Source organism: Zophobas morio, unplaced genomic scaffold, assembly GCF_036711695.1.
Source record: "Zophobas morio isolate AGI-343-1 ecotype UQ-CSIRO unplaced genomic scaffold, CSIRO_AGI_Zmor_V1 ptg000021l, whole genome shotgun sequence".
Taxonomy (NCBI): Eukaryota; Metazoa; Arthropoda; class Insecta; order Coleoptera; family Tenebrionidae; genus Zophobas; species Zophobas morio.
The window spans coordinates 17,221,565-17,242,770 of record NW_026972126.1 but is presented as its reverse complement, the minus strand read 5'-3'; the positions used below and the strand labels follow the sequence as shown (position 1 = coordinate 17,242,770).

Below are 21,206 nucleotides of genomic sequence, written 5' to 3'. Positions count from 1 at the left end.
TTACTCAAACCTAAATATTACGAGTGATAAGATAAGATAAGAGACTGGAGGTTAAAGAGTGAAATCTATAAGTCTTTTAAGAAATCAAATCAGCACCAATGGATAGTATAAAACAGACAGAACGAGGTGATTATCAGCCATTATCATCCAAAACACTAACCAAGTACAAAACTGATAACACTGGTAAGTGTTTCGAATTAGTAAAATTATGTTTCCTCTCAATTATTTAAATTAAGTTGCCCTTCACCTTAGCAATTAACAATGAGAAGTAATGCTTTTCCAGTAGTGTTAGGTCTGCACGATGTGGTGGATAGTGGTCGCTATAGCAGTTCTCGCTGTGGGTTACTGGTTACTGATTCGCCCCCATAAGTACTGGTTAGAAAAGGGGGTGAAACAAGGAAATCCAAAATTTATTTTTGGGGATAACTGGGGAACTGTTCTTCGAAAACAGTCCTTTGCTGAATTGATTGAAATGGTTTACAATATGTGTCCAAATACGAGGTGAGTAATTAATAAAAACTGAGTATGTATGTATTATTTTACCCGTAGTATTTTAGATACACTGGCATCTACCAATTTTTACAACCAATACTCGTAATAAAGGACCCTGATCTAATTAAACAGATTACAGTGAAAGATTTCGACCACTTTGTAGACCACCCAACTTTGATTCCAGCAGACAGTGACCCACTATGGGGTAAAAACCTGTTGACTTTAACTGGTAAAAAATGGCGTGAAATGCGAACTACCCTCAGTCCGGCTTTCACCAGCAGCAAAATGAAATTCATGTTCTCTTTAATATCAAAAAGTGGTGAACAATTCGTTAATTTTTTCCTGAAAAAGGACCAAGAACTTATTACTGTTGAAATGAAAGATACCTTAACTAGATTCACTAATGACGTCATCGCCAATACTGCTTTTGGAGTAGAATGTGATTCTTTAGGAGAGAGGGAAAACGAGTTTTATATGATGGGAAAAGAAGCCACAGATTTTAGTGGCCTTTGTAAAAATCTCAAATTCATTGGATACATTTTAGTACCCAAATTATTGAAGGTAAATTAATTGTGTTTTCACCAAACTTTTGTGTTAACTTACGATTTTTGTAGCTCTTTAAGATAAAACTGTTTTCCAAAGAAGTCGCCGACTTTTTCACTAACTTAATCAAGAGCAACATTCAAAGCCGGGAAAAGCATGGAATTGTAAGACCTCCATCTTTTGCTCGAAGCCCGGAAAAATCGACTTAAACACGAAGAAAACGAACCCCTTCAAGACACAGGTTTTGCCACAGTTGTGGAATCCGCAATCAACAAAAACCCCACAAACCCAAAAATAGAAATTACAGATGAAGATATCACTTCGCAAGCTGTAATTTTCTTCTTCGCTGGATTCGAGACAGTGTCCTTACTTATGTCCTTTACGTGTCACGAGCTTGCTGTTAATCCAGACATCCAAAACCGACTCACTCAAGAAGTAGATGAAACTCTGGAAGCTTGCAAGGGGAAACTTACTTACGAAGCTCTCCTTGGTATGAAATACTTGGACATGGTTATCTCTGAATCCTTAAGAAAATGGCCGAATCCCATTAATGTGGATAGAGTTTGCACAAAACTCTATACTATCGAGCCTAAGTACCCTGATGAGAAACCCGTTCACTTGGAAACTAATGCTGTTGTTTGGTTACCAATTTTTGGAATACATCGTGATCCTCAGTATTATCCTGAACCAAAACGTTTTGATCCTGAAAGGTTTAGTGATGAAAACAAGGCCAAGATTAAACCATACACGTATCTGCCTTTTGGTTCTGGACCTAGAAGTTGTATTGGTTCCAGACTTGCTCTTTTGGAGACTAAAACGTTGTTTTTTTATATTTTGTCACATTTCGAGATCGTTCCTGTGGAGAAAACTCAGATACCTTTAGTTATAAGTAAGAAGCAGTTTAATATGACTGCGGAAAATGGGTTTTGGGTAGGGCTTAATCGTCGCTCTAGAGTCTAGGTGTTCATAAATAAATGGAAAGTGAGTTTTATACCTGGTGTAAATTACCATATGTGTGTACCTAATATATTATTATTATTAATAGACGGTAATAAAAACATAACCTGTTATTTATGATGTATTAAAATCCTGATATATAGAGATCATAGAATCTTTAACAAAAATAAATAAAACAACAACAGAATTAAAATCAGGAATTAATTGAAGAAACGGGACTCAAATTATCAAACAACATTAAATAATACCAAAAATTGTCTTTTAGCCAAACTTAAATTTTAGGAGTGATAAATAAGATAAGCGATTGGAGGTTAAAGGGTAAAACGTATAACAACATTCTTTTAAGAAATCAATAAATTACTTGTATCACATGTTTGACAGCACCAACGTATAGTATAAAACAGGCAGCACGAGGTCATCATCAGCCATTATCATACAAAACACTAACCAATAACAAAACTAATAATACTAGTGAGTGATTCGAATTAGTAAATTTATACCTCACCTCAGTTATTTAAATGAAGTTGTCCTTCAACTTAGCAACTATCAACAACAAGTAATGTTTTTCCAGTTGTGTTAGATCTGCACGATGTGGTGGATACTGGTCGCCATAGCAGCTCTCGCTGTGGGATACTGGTTACTGATCCGCCCCCACAGGTACTGGTTGGAAAAGGGAGTGAAACAAGGAAATCCAGGATTTATTTTCGGGGATAACTGGGGAACGGTTCTCCGAAAACAGTCTTTTGCAGACATGCTTGAAATGGTTTATAATGTGTGTCCAAATACCAGGTGGGTGTTCGTCTATTGTGGTGTGGTGTAACCTGTGCAATTTTAGGTACACAGGCATCTACCAATTCTTACTGCCAACACTCATAATAAAAGACACTGATCTAATTAAACAGATTACAGTGAAAGATTTCGACCACTTTGTAGACCACCCAACTTTGGTACCACCAGACAGCGACCCGCTATGGGGTAACAACCTGTTTGCTTTGACTGGTAAAAAGTGGCGCGAAATGCGAACAACCCTCAGTCCAGCTTTCACCAGCAGCAAAATGAAATACATGTTCACTTTAATATCACAAAGTGGTGAACAATTCGTAAAATATTTCTTGAAGCAAGACCAAGATCTTGTTACTATTGAGATGAAAGATACCTTCACTAGATTCACTAATGACGTCATCGCCAATACCGCTTTTGGAGTGGAATGTGATTCTTTAAGGGACCGAGAAAACGAGTTTTATATGATGGGGAAAGAAGCCACAGATCTTAGTGGCATTTGGAATAATCTCAAAATCTTTGGATACATATTAATACCCAGGTTATTCAAGGTAAATTAATAGTGTTTTCACTACTGGTGTGTAAATTATGTTTTTTGTAGCTTTTTAAGATAAAACTGTTTTCAAAAAAAATCGGCGACTTTTTCACTAACCTCATCAAGAGCAATATCCAAAGCCGCGAAAAACACGGAATTGTAAGACCTGATATGGTCCATCTTCTGCTCGAAGCTCGAAAAAGCGGGCTTAAGCACGAAGAAAACGAACCCCTTCAAGACACAGGTTTTGCCACAGTTGCGGAATCCGAAATCAACAAAAACCCCACAAACGCAAAAACAGAAATTACAGAACAAGATATCACGTCTCAAGCTTTAATTTTCTTCTTCGCTGGTTTCGACACAGTGTCTACACTCATGTGCTTTATGTCTTACGAGCTTGCTGTTAATCCAGACATCCAAAAACGACTTATTGAAGAAGTTGATGAAACTTTGGAAACTTGTAAGGGGAAACTTACTTACGAGGCTCTTCTTGGTATGAAATACATGGATATGGTTGTCTCTGAATCTTTACGAAAATGGCCAAATCCTATTGCCGTGGATAGAGTTTGCACAAAACCCTACACTATCGAACCTAAATACCCTGATGAAAAACCAGTTCACTTGGAAACTAAAGCTGTCATCTGGTTACCAACTTTTGGGATACATCGAGATCCTCAGTACTATCCCGACCCAAAGCGTTTTGATCCTGAAAGGTTTAGTGATGAGAATAGGGCCAACATTAAGCCGTACACGTATTTGCCTTTTGGATCCGGACCTAGAAACTGTATTGGATCCAGATTTGCTCTTTTGGAGACTAAAACGTTATACTTTTATATTTTGTCACATTTCGAGATAGTTCCTGTGGAGAAAACTCAGATACCTTTAGTTATAAGTAAGAAGCAGTTTAATTTGACTGCGGAAAATGGCTTTTGGTTGGGGCTTAAACGTCGCTCCAAAGTCTAATTGCTCGTACATAATAGAAAATAAGTTTCTTGTATGATATTTTATAAAAATAATACTTTATTTATGGTGTGTTTTATAGAATGTCACAAAATGAAAGAATACCAATTGGTTATATCAAACCAAACGAAAGAACGAATACTTATTATTTTCAATACTTAAAAAATTATCCGAAAATTTGTCTCATAATTATCAAAACTAATTTTTTTATCTCGCTCCACTTGTATAAAATGTATCAAAACTTACATCCACTTACATCTAAAGATGTGTCTTGGATACGTGATATGTTATTTCTGATGAAGTGCCGATGAAAGCCAGGAACAGAGACCGAATCATGGCTCGTTTAGACGTTTTTTACACAGCTGCCATGGAAATTTCACGTCCTAGCCGCCTGATTCACCTGGGCTGCGGTTCATTTCCGATAGTGCTCGGCAGGATTGAATTACTACAGCGAGTTTTAATTTTCACCCTGCGCGAACACGTATGACAAATATTCTTGGATAATCTTCTCGGTACCTAATACATACATTCAGAAACAACTACACACCGCTTATATTAATCCCCCAGGATTTAGTTTTCGACTTAAAAGGAGAACGATTTTTCGAAAATTATGTATTGTGGAAATGGTTGGCGTGGTTTATAATGTCTGTCCAAATACCAGATAAGTTCTTTAATTTGATGATCATATACCATTTCTTAACTTTGAGTTGTGGTAGTGTAGGTACTCAGGCTTCTACCTCTGGATTCTTGGTTCTAATTATATGGGGGTTGACCGTAGCCAGCCGGCCCTTAGGCCCCGCCTTTGGGCCCATTGTACCGCCCATATCAGGGTGTGTTTCCGTTCCTCTACTCGTCAAGACACCTAACTGCTTGAATGTGCTTGATTCACGCAGAGGGTGAGAACTCCCTGATTTTTGCCATACTAGACCAGATGTCCCCTTAGGCCCCGCTCACCCACCCTATCTCTAATTTCTTATCTTCTCAAATAAGAAATAAATCTTAGAACAAATAGTACAACAAAAAAGTTACGATTGGCGCTTTTTTTACAGCCGAGTTTCTATCAGTTACTTACTGATTAATTTTATATAAAAAAGTACTACCCCAATTGAAGAGAAGAAGAAGAGAAACTTAAAATATGTTTAAAATAGTAAATTTTTGTAAACAAATATGGATTTTGCAATTAAGCTCCGCCACTCTGTCTGACAACGAATACAAAATTAGCGCAACTAAGACGGGGGAGGGTGGGTGGGGCTTAATTTTTGGGTCCTTTTTCTCAAAATTTATATACCCCATTTTCATCAAACACCATTTGATATTTTAAATATTTTATTGGTGAAAGAAGACTATGTATATTTACTAAGGAAAACGAAGGCTAAACCCCACCCACCCGCCCCATCTCAATTGTGATTAATCCTTTTATTCGTCCTGAGGCGTCCCGTTTTTTGGAAAGAGAGTTTGAGGCGTCTAAACTGGAAAATCGGTTCCACTTTCAAAATTTGGAAAATACTTAAGTATTCTGTGAAGTCCTTTCTTATGTAATTATATTTCAAGGTACATTTTGATCATGAAGATTTCGTCTACGACTTAAGGTTAAAAGAGAACGCTGTAACTAAATATTTTAAAGAGCTCAAGATTTCAAATATAAAGCCAAAGACACAAATAATGAGAAAAATATCAAGATTCAAAAATAGGTATCCACTGATAAACAATTTAGTTATTAACGCAAATCGAGCGTTTAGGAAAGTACTACCAAAATTGATTGCACTAAAAAGAAGACAAAATTTATTGTTTAAAAGAAAAAATTGGCAATTTAAATTTAGAGAATTTAAAAATTAATAACAAAGTTTCCAAAATTTTGGTTGGTTTAGACTATTAAACATTCAAATTTCTGCATTTTTATCTGATGTGTAGTTAATTTATGTTGTATATGTAATATCACAAATGAAATATCACTATCACTATCACTATACACGAAAAAAACAACCCTTGAAAAATAAGGTTTAGATCGAAAAATTTATAGAACGAAAATAACAATTTATCTGTTTTCTCAACAACGGTTTAATAGATCTGCCGAAGATTCTATTAAGACAATAATATTGTGAATAATTAACAATATTAAGCGTATTCACCAGAATGAATAGGGGGTGGGTGGGTGGGCCTAATGCTTGCCTATAAAACACTCTCTCGGAAAAAGTAAGACATAGCCCCGCCCACCCACCCGTTCTCTCATTTTTTTTCTTCCGAAATAAGAAATAAATCGTATAACAAATAGTACAACAAAAAAGTTCAGATTGACGATTTTTTTTACAGCCTAGTTTCTGTCAGTTACTTACCACTCCCACTCTGCAGAAGAACATATAATAAAACCCGCCCACCCATCCGCCTCCATTTCGGTGATTAATTTTATATAAAAAAACTACCCCAATTGGAGAGAAGAAAAAGAAGAAACTTAAAACATGTTTAAAATAGTAAATTTTTGTAGAAAAATATGGATTTTCCAATTAAGCTCCGCCCTTCTGTCTGACAACGAATAAAAAATTCAGCACAACTGAGACAGGGGTGGGTGGGTGGGGCTTAATTTTTGGGCCCTTCTTCTCAAAATTTATATACCTATTTTCATCAAACACCATTTGATATTTTAAATATTTTATTGGTGAAAGAAGACTATGTATATTTACTAAGAAAAACGAAGGCTAAACCCCACCCATCCGCCACATCTCAATTGTGATTAATCTTTTTATTCGTCCTGAGGCAGGGAGCGGAGAGAAGACCATTCCACTTTTTTTTGCAAAGAAAGTTTGAGGCTTCCAAACTGGAAAATCGGTTCCACTTTCAAAACTCGTGAAATACTTATTCTGTAAAGTTCTTTCTTATGGAATTGTAAAATTATATTTTAACGTTCATTTCGATCAAGAAGATTTCGTCAATGACTTAAAATTAAAAAAGAACGCTGTAACTAAATATTTTAAAGCTCAAAATTTCAAATATAAAGCTCCATTTAAAATTATTAATCCCGAAGACAAAATTAAGTAGAAACATATCAAGATCCACTGATAGACAATCGAATGTTTAGGAAAGTACTACCAAAATTGATTGCAGTAAAAAGAAGACAAAATTTATTGTTTGAAAGGAAAATTGGCAGTTTAAATTTAGAGAATTTAAAAATTAATAACAAACTGTCCAAAATTTTGGTTGGTTTAGATTATTAAACATTTTATTTTCTGCATTTTTATCTGATGTGTAGTTAATTTATGTTGTATATGTAATATCACAAATGAAATATCACTATCACTATCACTATACACGAAAAAAACAACCCTTGAAATATAAGGTCTAAATCGAATACTTTATAGAAGGAAAATAACAATTTATCTCTTTTCTCACCAACGGTTTAATAGATTTGCCGAAGATTCTATTAAAACAATAATATTGTCAATAATTAACAGCATTAAGCGTATTCACCAGAATGAAGAGGGGGTGGGTGGGTGGGGCTAATGCTTGCCTATAAAACACTCTCTCGGAAAAAGTAAGACCTAGCCCCGCCCACCCGTTCTCTCATTTTTTTTCTTCTGAAACCCCATCCACCTAAATTTCTGTGATTAATTTTATATAAAAAAGTACTACCTTAATTGAAGAGAAGAAGAACTTAGGTTTTAACTTTTGGTAAATTTTGGTAGAAAAATATGAATTTTGCAATTAAACTCCGCCCCTCTATCTGACAACGAATAAAAAATTGATGACAACTGAGATAGGGGCGGGTGGGTGGCGCTTAATTTTTGGCTTCTTTTTCTCAATATATACAGCTATTTTCATCAAACACAATTTGATACTTTCAGTATTTTATTGTTGAAAAAAGAATACGTATATGTACTTAGAAAATCGAAGACTAAACCCCACTCACCCACCCCATCTCAATTGTGGTTAATTTTTTTATTCGTCCTGAGCCGGGGAGCGGGGAGAAAACCATTACCCTTTTTTTTGGAAAGAAAGTTTGGGGCATCCAAACTGGAAAACCGGTTCCACTTTCAAAATTTGTAAAGTACTTTTTCTGTAAAGTTTTTTCTTATGTATTAGTAAAATTATATTTTAAGGTACATTTTGATCAAGAAGATTTCGTCTACGACTTGAAGTTAAAAGAGAACGCTGTAACCAAATATTTTAATGCTCAAGATTTCAAACATAAAGCTTGATTTAAAATTATCAACCCCGAAGACACAATTAAGTATAAAAATATTAACATTCAAAATTTGGTATCCACCGATAAACAATTTAGTTATTAACGCATATCGAGTGTTTAGGAAAGTACTACCAAAATTTCTTGCAACAGAGAGTAGACAAAATTTATTGTTTAAAAAAAAAATTGGCAGTTTAAATTTAGAGAATTTAAAAATTAATAAGAAATTGTTCAAAACTTTGGTTGGTTTAGACTATTAAACATTCTATTTTTTGTATTTTTATCTGATGTGCCGGTAACCTATGTTGTATATGTAATATCACAAATAAAACATCACTATACACACAAAAAAACCCTTGAAATATAAGGTCTAGATCGAATAATTTATAGAAGGAAAATAACAATTTATCTCTTTTCTCACCAACGGTTTAATAGATTTGCCGAAGATCCTGTTAAGACAATAATATTGTCAATAATTAACAGTATTAAGCGTATTCACCAGAATGAAAAGGGGGTGGGTGGGTGGGCCCATAAAACACTCTCTCGGTAAGTAAAACCTATCCCCGCCTACCCACCCGTTCTCTCATTTTTTTTCTTCTGAAACCCCATCCACCTAAATTTCGGTGATTGATTTTATATAAAAAAAGTACTACCTCAATTGAAGAGAAGAAGAAGAAGAAACTTAAGTTTTACCTTAGTAAATTTTGGTATAAAAATATGAATTTTGCAATTAAACTCGGCCCCTCTATCTGACAACGAATAAAAAATTCATCACAACTGAGATAGGGGCGGGTGGTTTCTTTTTCTCAATATATACCTATTTTCAACAACATGCTCTTGGCGTATATGGGTATATTGCTTTACGAGTTCCTTCTAGAACATTATCGCAAGGAAAAAACTGGTACAGAGAGACCGTAAAATTTATAACAAGAGCAAACAACTAGTCAATACAAATAATACCAAAAATTGTCTTTTACCAAAACCTAAATATTAGGAGTGATAAGATAAGTGACTGGAGGTTAAAGAGTGTAACAACACTCTTTCAAGAAATGAAATAATTGCGTCACAGTTTGACAGCACCAACGTATAGTATAAAACAGACAGCAGGAGGTCATCATCAGTCATTATCATCCAAAACACAAGCCAAGAACTCAACTGATAACACGGGTAAGTGATTCGAATTAGTAAAATTATATCTCATCTCCATTGTTTAAACGAAGTTGCCCTTCGCATTAGCAAATATCAATGATAAGTAATGCTTTTCCAGTAGTTTTAGGTCTGCACGATGTGGTGGATAATGGTCGCTATAGCAGCTCTGGCTGTGGGATACTGGTTACTGATTCGCCCCCACAGGTACTGGTTGGAAAAGGGAGTGAAACAAGGAAATCCAGGATTTATTTTTGGGGATAACTGGGGAACGGTTCTTCGAAAACAGTCTTTCGCCGACATGCTTGAAATGGTTTATAATGTGTGTCCAAATACGAGGTGGGTAATAATAAAAATTGAGTATCTATTATTATTAACCTGTGATATTTTAGATACACAGGCATCTACCAATTTTTTCTACCAACACTCGTATTAAAGGACCCTGATCTAATTAAACAGATGACAGTGAAAGATTTCGACCATTTTGTAGACCACCGAAGTTTTATTCCAGCAGACAGCGACCCACTATGGGGTAAAAACCTGTTTGCTTTGACTGGTAAAAAGTGGCGCGAAATGCGAACAACCCTCAGTCCAGCTTTCACCAGCAGCAAAATGAAATACATGTTCACTTTAATCTCACAAAGTGGTGAACAATTCGTACAATATTTCTTGAAGCAAGACCAAGATCTCATTACTGTTGAAATGAAAGATACCTTCACTAGATTCACTAACGACGTCATCGCCAATACCGCTTTTGGAGTGGAATGTGATTCTTTACGGGACCGAGAAAACGAGTTTTATATAATGGGGAAAGAAGCCACAGATTTTAGTGGCATTTGGAAGAATCTCAAGTTCTTTGGATACATATTAATACCCAAATTAGTCAAGGTACATTAATTGTGTTTTCACTACTTTTGTGTTAACTTACGTTTTTTGTAGTTCTTTAAGTTAAAACTGTTTTCAAAAGAAGTCGCTTACTTTTTCACTAACCTAATCAAGAGTAATATTCAAAGCCGCGAGAAACATGGAATTGTAAGACCTGATATGGTCCATCTTCTACTCGAAGCTCGAAAAAACGGGCTTAAACACGAAGAAAGCGAACCCGTTCAAGACACAGGTTTTGCAACAGTCGCTGAATCCGAAATCAACAAAAACCCCACAAACACAAAAACAGAAATTACAGATCAAGATATCACGTCTCAAGCTTTAATTTTCTTCTTCGCTGGTTTCGACACTGTGTCTACTCTCATGTGCTTTATGTGTCACGAACTTGCTGTTAATCCAGACATCCAAAAACGACTTATTCAAGAAGTAGATGATACTTTGGAAGCTTGTAAAGGGACTCTTACTTACGAGGCTCTTCTTGGTATGAAATACATGGACATGGTAGTCTCTGAATCCTTAAGAAAATGGCCGAATCCCGTTGCTGTGGATAGAGTTTGCACAAAACCCTACACCATCGAGCCTAAATACCCTGATGAGAAACCCGTTCACTTAGAAACCAATGCGGTTGTTTGGTTACCAATTTTTGGAATACATCGAGATCCTCAGTACTATCCCGAACCAAAACGTTTTGATCCTGAAAGGTTTAGTGATGAGAACAGGGCCAACATTAAACCGTATACATATTTGCCTTTTGGTTCTGGACCTAGAAACTGTATTGGTTCCAGATTTGCTCTTTTGGAGACTAAAACGTTGTTCTTTTATATTTTGTCACATTTCGAGATAGTTCCTGTGGAGAAAACTCAGATACCTTTAGTTTTAAGCAAGAAGCAGATTAATTTGACTGCGGAAAATGGGTTTTGGTTAGGGCTTAAACGTCGCTCTAGAGTCTAATTGTTTTGTATGATATTTTAATAAAATTAAATCTTTATTTATGGTGTTTTTTGATCCAGGTTGTCAAGAATCTAAAGACAAAATTATAACAGATAAAGACACATTAACTCGTAGATCACGTTTACTAAAGGTCATCTAGGGTATACCATTTTCATCGAAGATTGATAGTAAGCAACAGACATTAAGAGGTCATCGTCAGTTATTATCATCGAAAACATTCTGCAGTTCTGAAAATTGTATTTATAAGAGACTGCCTACCAGTAATAATATAAATCTGTACGATGTGGTGGGTTGCAATCGCCATAGCAGCAGCCCTTGGTGTGAGATACTGGTTGTCGGTTCGCCCCCATTCGCACTGGGTGGAAAAGGGAGTGGAACAAGGACCTCCAAGATTTAGTGTCTGGCTTAACTGGCAAACGATTATTCGAAAACTAGCGATTGCAGAAATGGTTGAAGTGGTTTATAATATTTGTCCAAAGACCAGGTAAGTTCTTTAATTGCATTTCTTAACTGTGATCTACGCTACTCCAGATACTCAGGCTTCTACCTGTTTTTACAACCAATACTCGTACTAAAGGACCTCGACCTCATCAAACAGATTTACGTTAAAGACTTCGACCACTTTCTAGACCGTCGGACTTTGATTCCAGAAGACAATGACCCCCTTTGGGATAAAAACCTCTTCGCCTTAACTGGCGAAAAATGGCGCGAAATGCGAGCAACACTCAGTCCTGCTTTCACCCGTACCAAAATGAAGTACATGTTTACACTAATCTGGCAAAACGGTGAACAGTTCACAGAATACTTCTTGAACCAAAAAAGAAAGCTCGTTACAGTTGAAATGAAAGATATTTTAACCAGATTAACTAGCGATGTCATCGCTAACACTGTTTTTGGAGTAGAATGCGATTCTTTGAAAGACAGGAAAAACGAATTTTATTTGATGGCAAAAGAAGCTACAGATTTTGGTAGTTTTCGGAAGAAATTCATACTTGCTGGATATCTCTTAATACCTAAATTATTTAAAGTAAGTCCATCGTTGGTGTCTTTATTTTTGACTTAACTGATTTTTTTTTAGATTTTCAAAATAACAATGTTTTCAAAATCATTCGGAAAATTTTTCACTAATCTAGTAACGACTAACATTCGCAGTCGTGAAAAACTTGGAATAGTAAGACCAGACGTTATCCAAGTTCTCCTCGAAGCTCGAGCATTCCTTCAAGACGCAAAACCTGAAATTAACAAAAACAACAAAACAGAAATTACAGATCAAGACATCGTTTCGCAAGCTTTGGTTTTCTTGTTCGCTGGTTTTGAAACTGTGTCTACACTCATGTGCTTTATGTCTTACGAGCTTGCGCTTAACCCAGATATCCAAACAAAACTTATACAAGAAGTAGACGAAACTGTGGAAGCCTGTAAGGGCAAAGTTACCTACGAGAGTCTTCTTGGTATGAAATATATGGACATGGTTGTCTCAGAAACTTTACGAAAATGGCCGAATCTTGTTGCTTTGGATAGAGTTTGTACAAAACCCTACACTATTGAGGCTAAATATCCTGATGAGAGACCTATTCACTTGGAAAAGGGTGCTGTTGTCTGGTTGCCAGTGTTTGGTCTTCATCGCGACCCCGAATTTTTTCCAGAACCGGATCGTTTTGACCCTGAAAGATTTAGCGATGAAAACAAGGCCAAGATTAAACCGTACACGTATGTGCCTTTTGGAGCTGGACCTAGGAATTGTATTGGTTACAGATTTGCTCTCTTGGAGACTAAAATTTTGTTCTTTAATATTCTGTTACGTTTCGAGATAGTTCCCGTGGAGAAGACACAGATACCTTTAGTTTTAAGCAAGAAGCATTTTAGTTTGATAGCGGAAAAGGGATTTTGGTTGGGTCTAAAACGTCGTAGAGAATAATATTTGTTCAGTCTAATTTAACTGGAATAAACAACACTATGTATACGATGTATTATTAATCCATAACCCAGACACAAAATGATTATCAATGATAAGATAAGAGTAGCAGATAACAACAAAACTCCCAGAAATCAAACTAGTTGCTTCAAATTGTTGAGAAAAGCATATGACACTATAAAATTGGTAATACCAGTAAACAAATCTAATTATAAAGAGTGGACCCCCACCCAAATATTTATACGCAGTTGTCCTTCAGCTCGTCAAACCTGTTTATCCAGTGTTATTAGGTTTGCACGATGTGGTGGATATTGGCCACTGTAGCAGCCGTTGCTGTGGGGTACTGGTTGCTGACCCGACCCTACAGGTACTGGTTGGAAAAGGGAGTAAAGCAAGGGACTCCAAGCTTAATTTTTGGAGATATCGGGGCAACGATTTTTCGAAAACTGTCTTTTCCGGACGTGATGGTGATGCTTTATAACGCGTGTCCAAATACAAGGTGGGTAAAATTTTAGTCTAATCGTGTCGACTAGGTAAACACTGTCACATTTTAGGTACTCAGGCGTCTACCAATTTTTTCTACCAACGCTTCTAGTCAAAGACCCCGACCTCATCAAACAGATCACAGTCAAAGATTTCGATCACTTTGTAGATCACCGGAGTTTCATTCCAGAAGACATCGATCCACTATGGGACAAAAACCTGCTGATTTTGAGGGGTAAAAAATGGCGTGAAATGCGAACAACCCTCAGTCCAGCTTTCACCAGTAGCAAAATGAAATACATGTTCACTTTAATCTCCCAAAGTGGTGAACAATTCGTAAACTACTTTTTGAAAAAAGACGAGAATCTCATTACAATTGAAATGAAAGACACTTTCACTAGATTCACTAATGACGTTATCGCCAACACTGCTTTTGGAGCAGAATGTGATTCTTTGAGAGACAGAGAAAACGAGTTTTACTTGATGGGAAAAGAGGCAACAGATGTGGGTGGCATTTGGAGAATGCTCAAATTAATTGGATATCTTGTGATACCTAGAGTATACAAGGTAAGTTCACTATTGTGTTCACAACTCTTGGCCCAACTTCTATTACTTTTTAGTTTTTTAAAATACCGCTATTTTCACGAAGCGTCACCGACTTTTTCACTAATCTAGTCAAGAGCAACATTCAAAGTCGCGAAAAACACGGGATCGTACGACCTGATATGATCCACCTTCTTCTCCAAGCTCGAAAAAACGAGCTGAAACACGACGAAAGCGAACCCCTTCAAGACACAGGTTTTGCCACTGTGGCAGAATCCGAGACCAACAAAGACGTTCAAAACACCAAAAGAGAGATCACAGATGAAGATATCATCTCTCAAGCTCTACTTTTCTTTTTCGCTGGATTTGAAACCGTGTCTCTTCTCATGTGCTTCATGTCTTACGAACTTGCCGTGAACCCAGACGTCCAAAAACGACTTATAGAAGAAGTGGACGAAACTTTGGAAGCTTGTAAAGGTAAACTTACCTATGAAGCTCTTCTTGGTATGAAATATCTGGATATGGTTGTCTGCGAAACTCTAAGAAAGTGGCCTAATGCTGTAGCGCTGGACCGAATTTGTACAAAACCGTATACTATTGAACCTAAGTATCCCGACGAGAAGCCCGTACACTTGGAAAATAACGCTGTGGTTTGGTTTCCCGTTTTTGCTATTCATAGAGATCCTCAATATTATCCAGAACCCGAGCGGTTTGATCCAGAAAGGTTCAACGATGAGAACAAGGTCAATATTAAACCGTGCACCTATTTGCCTTTTGGATCGGGACCTAGGAACTGTATTGGTTCCAGATTTGCTCTATTGGAGACCAAAGCCTTATTCTTTTATGTTTTATCACATTTTGAGGTAGTTCCTGTGGAAAAGACTGAGATACCTTTAGTTTTAACCAAGAAACAGTTTAATTTGACTGCGGAAAATGGGTTCTGGTTGGGGCTTAAACGTCGTGTTCACTTAAGTAGAAAATAAAACATTACTTAACTTTACGGTGTATTATTAATCCTAAATATTTACCGATTAATAGTGATAAGATAAGAGATCGGCAAACGACAACATATGGCAGTATAAAAGAAACAGTGAAACTTTATCATACTGGTAAGCAAATCTAATTATACAGAGTGGGCAGGCCCCCACTAAATGTTTAGACGCACTTGGCCTTCAGTTCGGTAAACAATGTTCATCACTCGTGGTTTTCCAGTATTATTAGGTCTGCACGATGTGGTGGATAATAGCGGTCGTAGCAACCGTTGTTTTGGGGTACCGGCTACTGATTCGCCCCCACAGACACTGGTTGGAAAAGGGGGTTAAGCAGGGAGCGCCCAGATTTATTTTTGGAGATTTCGTGGGAATGGTTTTGCAAAAACAATCCCTTGGGGAAATGGTCAAAACGGTTTATGATAGGTGTCCAAATACCAGGTGGGTAAAATTTTGCAATCGCCAAAAAAATCGTAGTTAAAATAAATCCGTTAGGTACTCAGGCTTCTACCAACTTTTTACACCAATTTTTGTCTTAAAAGACCCCGATCTGATAAAACAAGTCGCCGTCAAAGATTTTGACCACTTTCAAGACCACCGGACTTTTATTCCAGAAGGTAGTGACCCATTATGGGCTAACAATCTGGTTGCTTTGACTGGTAAAAAGTGGCGCGACATGCGAACAACCCTCAGTCCGGCTTTCACCAGTAGTAAAATAAAGTACATGTTTACTTTAATATCACAAAGTGGTGAACAATTCGTACAATATTTTTTGAAAAAAGAGGAAAGTCTTATCACTATTGAAATGAAAGATAGTTTCACTAGGTTCACGAATGATGTCATTGCCAACACTGCTTTTGGAGTAGAATGTGATTCTTTAGAAGACTCGAACAACGAATTTTATACCATGGGAAAGAAAGCTACAGATTTGAGTATCTGGAGGTTCATTGGGTACAGTTTAATGCCTGGACTCTTCAAGGTAAATTTACTACTTTGACTCCTTATTTGTCAAGTCATACGTGTGTCTTAGCTTTTGAAGGTAACACTATTTTCAAAAGAAGTCAGCGACTTTTTCAGTAATCTGGTCGAAACCAACATCCACAGTCGCCAAAAACACGGAATTGTAAGACCTGACATGATCCACCTTCTCGTCGAAGCTCGAAAAAACGGGTTCAAAGACGAAGAAACCGAACCTATTCAAGACACAGGTTTTGCAACTGCTGCAGACCATGATGTCAACAAAACCCCCAAAAACACCAAAATAAAAATCACCGATCAAGACATAGCTTCTCAGGCTTTAAGTTTTTTCTTTGCCGGTTTTGACTCAGTGTCTGCACTCATGTGCTTTATGTCTTACGAACTGGCTCTTAACCCGGACGTCCAAACGAGACTTATACAAGAAGTAGACGAGACTCTGGAAGCTTGTAAGGGTAAACTTACCTACGAGAATCTTCTTGGTATGAAGTATATGGATATGGTGGTCTCTGAAACTCTAAGAAAGTGGCCCAGTTCAGTTGGTGTGGATAGGGTTTGCACAAAACCTTACACCATCGAGGCTAAATGCCCTGAAGAGAAACCTGTTCACTTGGAAAAAAATGATGTTGTATGGTTACCCATTTTTGGGCTTCATAGAGACCCGCAGTATTATCCAGAACCGGAACGGTTTGATCCCGAAAGGTTTAACGATGGAAACAAGGTCAACATTAAACCGTACACGTATTTGCCTTTTGGACATGGACCTAGGAATTGTATTGGTTCCAGATTGGCTCTCTTAGAAGCCAAAACGTTATTCTTTTGTGTTTTGTCACATTTCGAGATAGTTCCTGTCGAGAAGACACAAATTCCTTTAGTTTTAAGCAAGAAACATATAATTTTGTCGGCGGAAAATGGCTTTTGGTTGGGGCTTAAACGACGCTCACATAAAAGTAGAAAATAAAAATATTATTGTCGACAGAAAAATTATCGTATTTGTTTTCTCCTACCGCTAATCAGTAGCCAAACAAATTGCGTCACCCGTCTGGGAAGAGCTTAAGATAGCGCGTCAAAATAAAATATTATTCTCGTACTCAATTGCTTAAATGAAGACGTCCTTCAACTTGACAAATCTTTACGAGTGATTCTATTTTAGTGTCGTTAGGTCTGCACGATGTGGTGGATATTAGTCGCTGCAGCAGCCGTTGCCTTTGGCTACTGGTCCTTGACCCGCCCGCGCAACTATTGGGCGAAAAAAGGGGTAAAACAAGGACCTCCGTCATTCATTTTGAGGGATATTTTGGAAATGGTTTTGAGAAAACGTAGTTTTGCGGAAATGGTTCAAATAGTTTATAATATGTGTCCAAACACCAGGTGGGTAAAATTGTGCAAATTTTTTTATAGGCTAACGTGTGGTACTTTAGGTACTCAGGGTTCTACCAATTTTTTGTTCCAACACTTGTACTAAAGGACCCTGAGCTTATCAAACAAATCACCGTGAAAGACTTCGACCACTTTGTAGACCGTCGGAATTTTATCCCAGAAGACAGTGACCCATTATGGTCTAAAAATTTAGTCGCTTTGACTGGTAGAAAATGGCGCGAAATGCGAGCAACCCTCAGTCCATCTTTCACCAGCAGCAAAATGAAATACATGTTCACGTTAATGTCACAAAATGGTGAACAATTCGTGAAGTACTTTTTGAAAAAAAACGAAAACGTTGTTACTGTGGAAATGAAAGACACTTTCACTAGATTCACTAATGATGTCATCGCCAGTACTGCTTTTGGAGTGGAATGTGATTCTTTAGGGGACAGAACAAACGAGTTTTACTTGATGGGCAAAGATGCTACTGATTTTAGTGGGTTCTGGAAAAATATTTCGTTCTTGGTCTACATGTTAGCACCTAAACTAGGAAAAGTAAGTTCATTGTTGTGACTACATTTAAGTTAATTTGTGTTTGTTTAGTTTTTCCAAATAACCTTCTTTTCAAAACGAGTTGCCCATTTTTTCACTAATCTAATCAAAAGCAACATCCGAAGTCGTGAAAAACTTGGGATAGTAAGACCAGATATGATCCATCTTCTCCTGGAAGCTAGAAAAAACGGGCTTAAACATGAAGAAACTGAACCCCAAGATACAGGTTTTGCCACAGTGGCAGAATCCGAAATCACCAAAAACCCCAAAAACACCAAAACAGAAATTACAGATCTAGATATTACGTCGCAAGCTTTAATTTTCTTCTTCGCTGGTTTTGACTCAGTGTCCGGACTCATGTGCTTTATGTCCCACGAAATAGCAGTTAATCCAGACGTTCAAACTAGACTTATCGAAGAGGTGGACGAAACTTTGGTAGCTTGTAAGGGTAAACTCACTTACGAGGGTCTTCTTGGTATGAAATACATGGATATGGTTGTCTCGGAAACTTTAAGAAAGTGGCCCAGTTCTGGCGCCATGGACAGAATTTGCACAAAACCCTATACCATCGAGCCTAAATTTCCCGATGAAAAACCGGTCCATTTGGAAAAGAATGATGTTGTTTGGTTGCCCATTTTTGGGCTGCATCGAGATCCTCAGTACTATCCAGAGCCAGAGAGGTTTAATCCCGAAAGGTTTAACGATGAAAATAAGGGCAACATTAACCCTTACGCATACGTGCCTTTTGGATCTGGACCTAGGAATTGTATTGGTTCCAGATTTGCCCTCTTGGAAACTAAAACCTTGTTCTTTTATATTTTGTCATATTTCGAGATAGTTCCTGTGGAGAAGACCCAGATACCTTTGGTTATAAGCAAAAAGCACTTTAATTTGACTGCGGAAAAGGGGTTTTGGTTGGGGCTTAAACGTCGTTCTAGAATATGAGTTTGGCACATTTAATTTAACACATTTTAACATAAATAAATAAAGATTATACACTATAAAACCGCAACCGGATTCAGTCGTTATCATTAACACCAACCAATAACAAATTTCGTAACACCGAGACAAAAATAATTAGGCTTCGTCTGAATTGTTCAATTGAAGACGTCCTTCAACTTTGCAACTATTTACCAGTGATTACAGTACATTTCTGTGACATTAGGTGTGTACGATGTGGTGGCTACTGGCCGCTCTAGCAACCAGTACTTTAGGTTACTGGTTGCTAGTGCGCCCCTACAAATATTGGGTAAAAAAGGGGGTGCAGCAAGGAAATCCAAAATTAATTTTCGGGGTTTTTTGGGGAGTGCTTCTGAGAAAACAGTCTTTTGCAGAAATGGTTGAAATGGTTTACAACATGTGTCCAAATACCAGGTGGGTAAAAATTTTATTACCTATATATATTTCGAAAAACTGTTCACCATGATATATCAGGTACACAGGCTTCTACCAGTTTTTTCTGCCAACCCTTCTACTAAGAGACCCTGATCTCATCAAACAAATCACCGTGAAGGACTTCGACCACTTTGTAGACCACCGAACTTTTTTTCCAGAAGACAGCGACCCTCTTTGGGTTAAAAATCTTTCCGCTTTAACTGGAAACAAGTGGCGCGAAATGCGAACAAAACTCAGTCCAGCTTTTACCAGCAGTAAAATGAAATCCATGTTCTCTTTAATCTCGCAAAATGGTGAACGATTCGTAAAGTACTTTTTGGACAAAGACTCAAAACTCATTACTCTTGAAATGAAAAATATCTTCACTAGATTCACTAATGATGTAATCGCCAACACTGCTTTTGGAGTGGAATGTGATTCTTTGAGTGACAGGAAGAACGAGTTTTATATGATGGGGAAAGCAGCCACAGATTTTAGTGGCTTTTGGATGAATGTCAAGTTATTTGTATGCATATTAGTGCCTAAATTACTTCAAGTAATTTTCGTATTTTATTCATTACTTTTTAGTTAGTTTTTTTTTCAGCTGTTTAAGATAACACTATTTTCCAGAGAAGTGGGCGACTTTTTCACTAATCTAGTGACGAGTAATATTCAAACTCGCGAAAAACATGGAATAGTCAGACCTGACATGATCCATCTTCTTCTAGAAGCTCGAAAAAACGGGCTCAAACATGAAGACACGGAAACCGTTCAAGACACAGGTTTTGCTACAGTTGCAGAATCTGAAATCACCAAAAACCCCAAAATCAAGAAGACGGAAATTACAGATCAAGACATCATTTCACAAGCTTTAATTTTCTTCTTCGCGGGTTTTGACACAGTGTCAACACTTATGTCTTTCATGTCTTACGAACTTGCTGTTAATCCAGCCATTCAAAACAGACTTATTGACGAAGTTGACGAAACTCTGGAAACTTGTAAGGGTAAACTTACCTACGAGGCTTTACTTGGTATGAAATATATGGACATGGTTGTCTCTGAAACTTTAAGAAAGTGGCCCAATTCTATCGCTGTTGATAGAATTTGCACCAAACCGTACACCATAGAATCTAAATATCCCAATGAGAAACCCATTCACTTGGAAAAAAATGACGTTGTGTGGTTACCAATTTTTGGTCTTCATCGAGATCCTCAATACTACCCAGAACCAGAACGGTTTGATCCTGAAAGGTTTAACGATGACAACAAGGTTAACATAAACCCATACACGTTTTTACCTTTTGGGTCTGGACCTAGAAACTGTATTGGTTCCAGATTTGCTCTCTTGGAAACTAAAATATTATTCTTTTATATGTTGTCACATTTCGGGATAGTTCCTGTGGAAAAGACTCAGATGCCTTTAGTGTTAAGCAAGAAACAATTTAGTTTGACTGCGGAAAAAGGATTTTGGTTAGGACTTAAACGCCGGGATATACTTTAAGTCTTCATATGTTATAAAATTTTATTTAAGATATTTTAATAGGAACAATAGAGGTTAAAGATAGTTTCAATTCCGCCGCGTAGGTACCA

General features: G+C 37.1%; 7 protein-coding genes across 12 annotated transcripts; all 7 read left to right on the top strand.

The window, feature by feature from the left end:
* The first annotated feature begins 20 nt into the window (after nt 1-20).
* Nucleotides 21-4,332, top strand: LOC135131641 (cytochrome P450 9e2-like). Of its 3 annotated transcripts, none has more exons than XM_064059481.1 (4): nt 21-183; nt 2,564-2,781; nt 2,828-3,323; nt 3,374-4,332. In XM_064059481.1, exons 2-4 carry the CDS (start codon nt 2,582-2,584, stop codon nt 4,268-4,270), a joined length of 1,593 nt encoding a protein of 530 aa, XP_063915551.1. In that variant the 5' UTR covers nt 21-183; nt 2,564-2,581; the 3' UTR covers nt 4,271-4,332. The 3 variants fall into 3 exon arrangements, with proteins under 3 accessions (XP_063915551.1, XP_063915550.1, XP_063915549.1); XM_064059480.1 differs by lacking the exon at nt 21-183 and adding an exon at nt 2,384-2,463; XM_064059479.1 differs by lacking the exon at nt 21-183 and having other exon boundaries at nt 2,470-2,781.
* LOC135131640 (cytochrome P450 9e2-like) lies at nt 268-21,122 on the top strand. 2 transcript variants are annotated; one of them, XM_064059477.1, is made up of 3 exons: nt 268-501; nt 19,677-20,172; nt 20,221-21,122. In XM_064059477.1, the coding sequence occupies exons 1-3, from the start codon at nt 302-304 to the stop codon at nt 21,115-21,117; spliced, it is 1,593 nt and encodes a 530-aa protein (XP_063915547.1). In that variant the 5' UTR covers nt 268-301; the 3' UTR covers nt 21,118-21,122. The 2 variants fall into 2 exon arrangements, with proteins under 2 accessions (XP_063915547.1, XP_063915546.1); XM_064059476.1 differs by lacking the exon at nt 268-501 and adding an exon at nt 19,364-19,616.
* Nucleotides 9,519-11,452, top strand: LOC135132697 (cytochrome P450 9e2-like). Of its 2 annotated transcripts, none has more exons than XM_064060870.1 (4): nt 9,519-9,608; nt 9,712-9,926; nt 9,980-10,475; nt 10,527-11,452. In XM_064060870.1, exons 2-4 carry the CDS (start codon nt 9,727-9,729, stop codon nt 11,421-11,423), a joined length of 1,593 nt encoding a protein of 530 aa, XP_063916940.1. In that variant the 5' UTR covers nt 9,519-9,608; nt 9,712-9,726; the 3' UTR covers nt 11,424-11,452. The 2 variants fall into 2 exon arrangements, with proteins under 2 accessions (XP_063916940.1, XP_063916939.1); XM_064060869.1 differs by having other exon boundaries at nt 9,551-9,608; nt 9,709-9,926.
* On the top strand, nt 11,640-13,386 carry LOC135132152 (cytochrome P450 9e2-like). Its single transcript, XM_064060129.1, has 3 exons — nt 11,640-11,907; nt 11,955-12,450; nt 12,502-13,386. The coding sequence occupies exons 1-3, from the start codon at nt 11,705-11,707 to the stop codon at nt 13,339-13,341; spliced, it is 1,539 nt and encodes a 512-aa protein (XP_063916199.1). The 5' UTR covers nt 11,640-11,704; the 3' UTR covers nt 13,342-13,386.
* Nucleotides 13,474-15,360, top strand: LOC135132151 (cytochrome P450 9e2-like). The gene is made up of 3 exons (XM_064060128.1): nt 13,474-13,837; nt 13,893-14,388; nt 14,442-15,360. The coding sequence occupies exons 1-3, from the start codon at nt 13,638-13,640 to the stop codon at nt 15,345-15,347; spliced, it is 1,602 nt and encodes a 533-aa protein (XP_063916198.1). The 5' UTR covers nt 13,474-13,637; the 3' UTR covers nt 15,348-15,360.
* Nucleotides 15,421-17,312, top strand: LOC135131645 (cytochrome P450 9e2-like). Of its 2 annotated transcripts, XM_064059487.1 has the most exons (4): nt 15,421-15,473; nt 15,577-15,794; nt 15,849-16,332; nt 16,384-17,312. In XM_064059487.1, exons 2-4 carry the CDS (start codon nt 15,595-15,597, stop codon nt 17,287-17,289), a joined length of 1,590 nt encoding a protein of 529 aa, XP_063915557.1. In that variant the 5' UTR covers nt 15,421-15,473; nt 15,577-15,594; the 3' UTR covers nt 17,290-17,312. The 2 variants fall into 2 exon arrangements, with proteins under 2 accessions (XP_063915557.1, XP_063915556.1); XM_064059486.1 differs by lacking the exon at nt 15,421-15,473 and having other exon boundaries at nt 15,486-15,794.
* On the top strand, nt 17,445-19,259 carry LOC135131643 (cytochrome P450 9e2-like). The gene is made up of 3 exons (XM_064059483.1): nt 17,445-17,699; nt 17,750-18,245; nt 18,294-19,259. The coding sequence occupies exons 1-3, from the start codon at nt 17,500-17,502 to the stop codon at nt 19,185-19,187; spliced, it is 1,590 nt and encodes a 529-aa protein (XP_063915553.1). The 5' UTR covers nt 17,445-17,499; the 3' UTR covers nt 19,188-19,259.
* Nucleotides 21,123-21,206: the final 84 nt, after the last annotated feature.

Coding starts and splice junctions, on each gene's coding strand:
- LOC135132152 (XM_064060129.1), top strand. CDS start 11,705: ATGTGGTGGGTTGCAATCGCCATAGCAGCAGCCCTTGGTGTGAGATAC. Junction 11,908..11,954: donor AATATTTGTCCAAAGACCAG/GTAAGTTCTTTA, acceptor ACGCTACTCCAG/ATACTCAGGCTTCTACCTGT. Junction 12,451..12,501: donor TAATACCTAAATTATTTAAA/GTAAGTCCATCG, acceptor ATTTTTTTTTAG/ATTTTCAAAATAACAATGTT.
- LOC135131645 (XM_064059487.1), top strand. CDS start 15,595: ATGTGGTGGATAATAGCGGTCGTAGCAACCGTTGTTTTGGGGTACCGG. Junction 15,795..15,848: donor GATAGGTGTCCAAATACCAG/GTGGGTAAAATT, acceptor TAAATCCGTTAG/GTACTCAGGCTTCTACCAAC. Junction 16,333..16,383: donor TAATGCCTGGACTCTTCAAG/GTAAATTTACTA, acceptor CGTGTGTCTTAG/CTTTTGAAGGTAACACTATT.
- LOC135132151 (XM_064060128.1), top strand. CDS start 13,638: ATGTGGTGGATATTGGCCACTGTAGCAGCCGTTGCTGTGGGGTACTGG. Junction 13,838..13,892: donor AACGCGTGTCCAAATACAAG/GTGGGTAAAATT, acceptor GTCACATTTTAG/GTACTCAGGCGTCTACCAAT. Junction 14,389..14,441: donor TGATACCTAGAGTATACAAG/GTAAGTTCACTA, acceptor ATTACTTTTTAG/TTTTTTAAAATACCGCTATT.
- LOC135131640 (XM_064059477.1), top strand. CDS start 302: ATGTGGTGGATAGTGGTCGCTATAGCAGTTCTCGCTGTGGGTTACTGG. Junction 502..19,676: donor AATATGTGTCCAAATACGAG/GTGAGTAATTAA, acceptor ATGATATATCAG/GTACACAGGCTTCTACCAGT. Junction 20,173..20,220: donor TAGTGCCTAAATTACTTCAA/GTAATTTTCGTA, acceptor TTTTTTTTTCAG/CTGTTTAAGATAACACTATT.
- LOC135131643 (XM_064059483.1), top strand. CDS start 17,500: ATGTGGTGGATATTAGTCGCTGCAGCAGCCGTTGCCTTTGGCTACTGG. Junction 17,700..17,749: donor AATATGTGTCCAAACACCAG/GTGGGTAAAATT, acceptor GTGGTACTTTAG/GTACTCAGGGTTCTACCAAT. Junction 18,246..18,293: donor TAGCACCTAAACTAGGAAAA/GTAAGTTCATTG, acceptor GTGTTTGTTTAG/TTTTTCCAAATAACCTTCTT.
- LOC135132697 (XM_064060870.1), top strand. CDS start 9,727: ATGTGGTGGATAATGGTCGCTATAGCAGCTCTGGCTGTGGGATACTGG. Junction 9,927..9,979: donor AATGTGTGTCCAAATACGAG/GTGGGTAATAAT, acceptor GTGATATTTTAG/ATACACAGGCATCTACCAAT. Junction 10,476..10,526: donor TAATACCCAAATTAGTCAAG/GTACATTAATTG, acceptor CGTTTTTTGTAG/TTCTTTAAGTTAAAACTGTT.
- LOC135131641 (XM_064059481.1), top strand. CDS start 2,582: ATGTGGTGGATACTGGTCGCCATAGCAGCTCTCGCTGTGGGATACTGG. Junction 2,782..2,827: donor AATGTGTGTCCAAATACCAG/GTGGGTGTTCGT, acceptor GTGCAATTTTAG/GTACACAGGCATCTACCAAT. Junction 3,324..3,373: donor TAATACCCAGGTTATTCAAG/GTAAATTAATAG, acceptor TGTTTTTTGTAG/CTTTTTAAGATAAAACTGTT.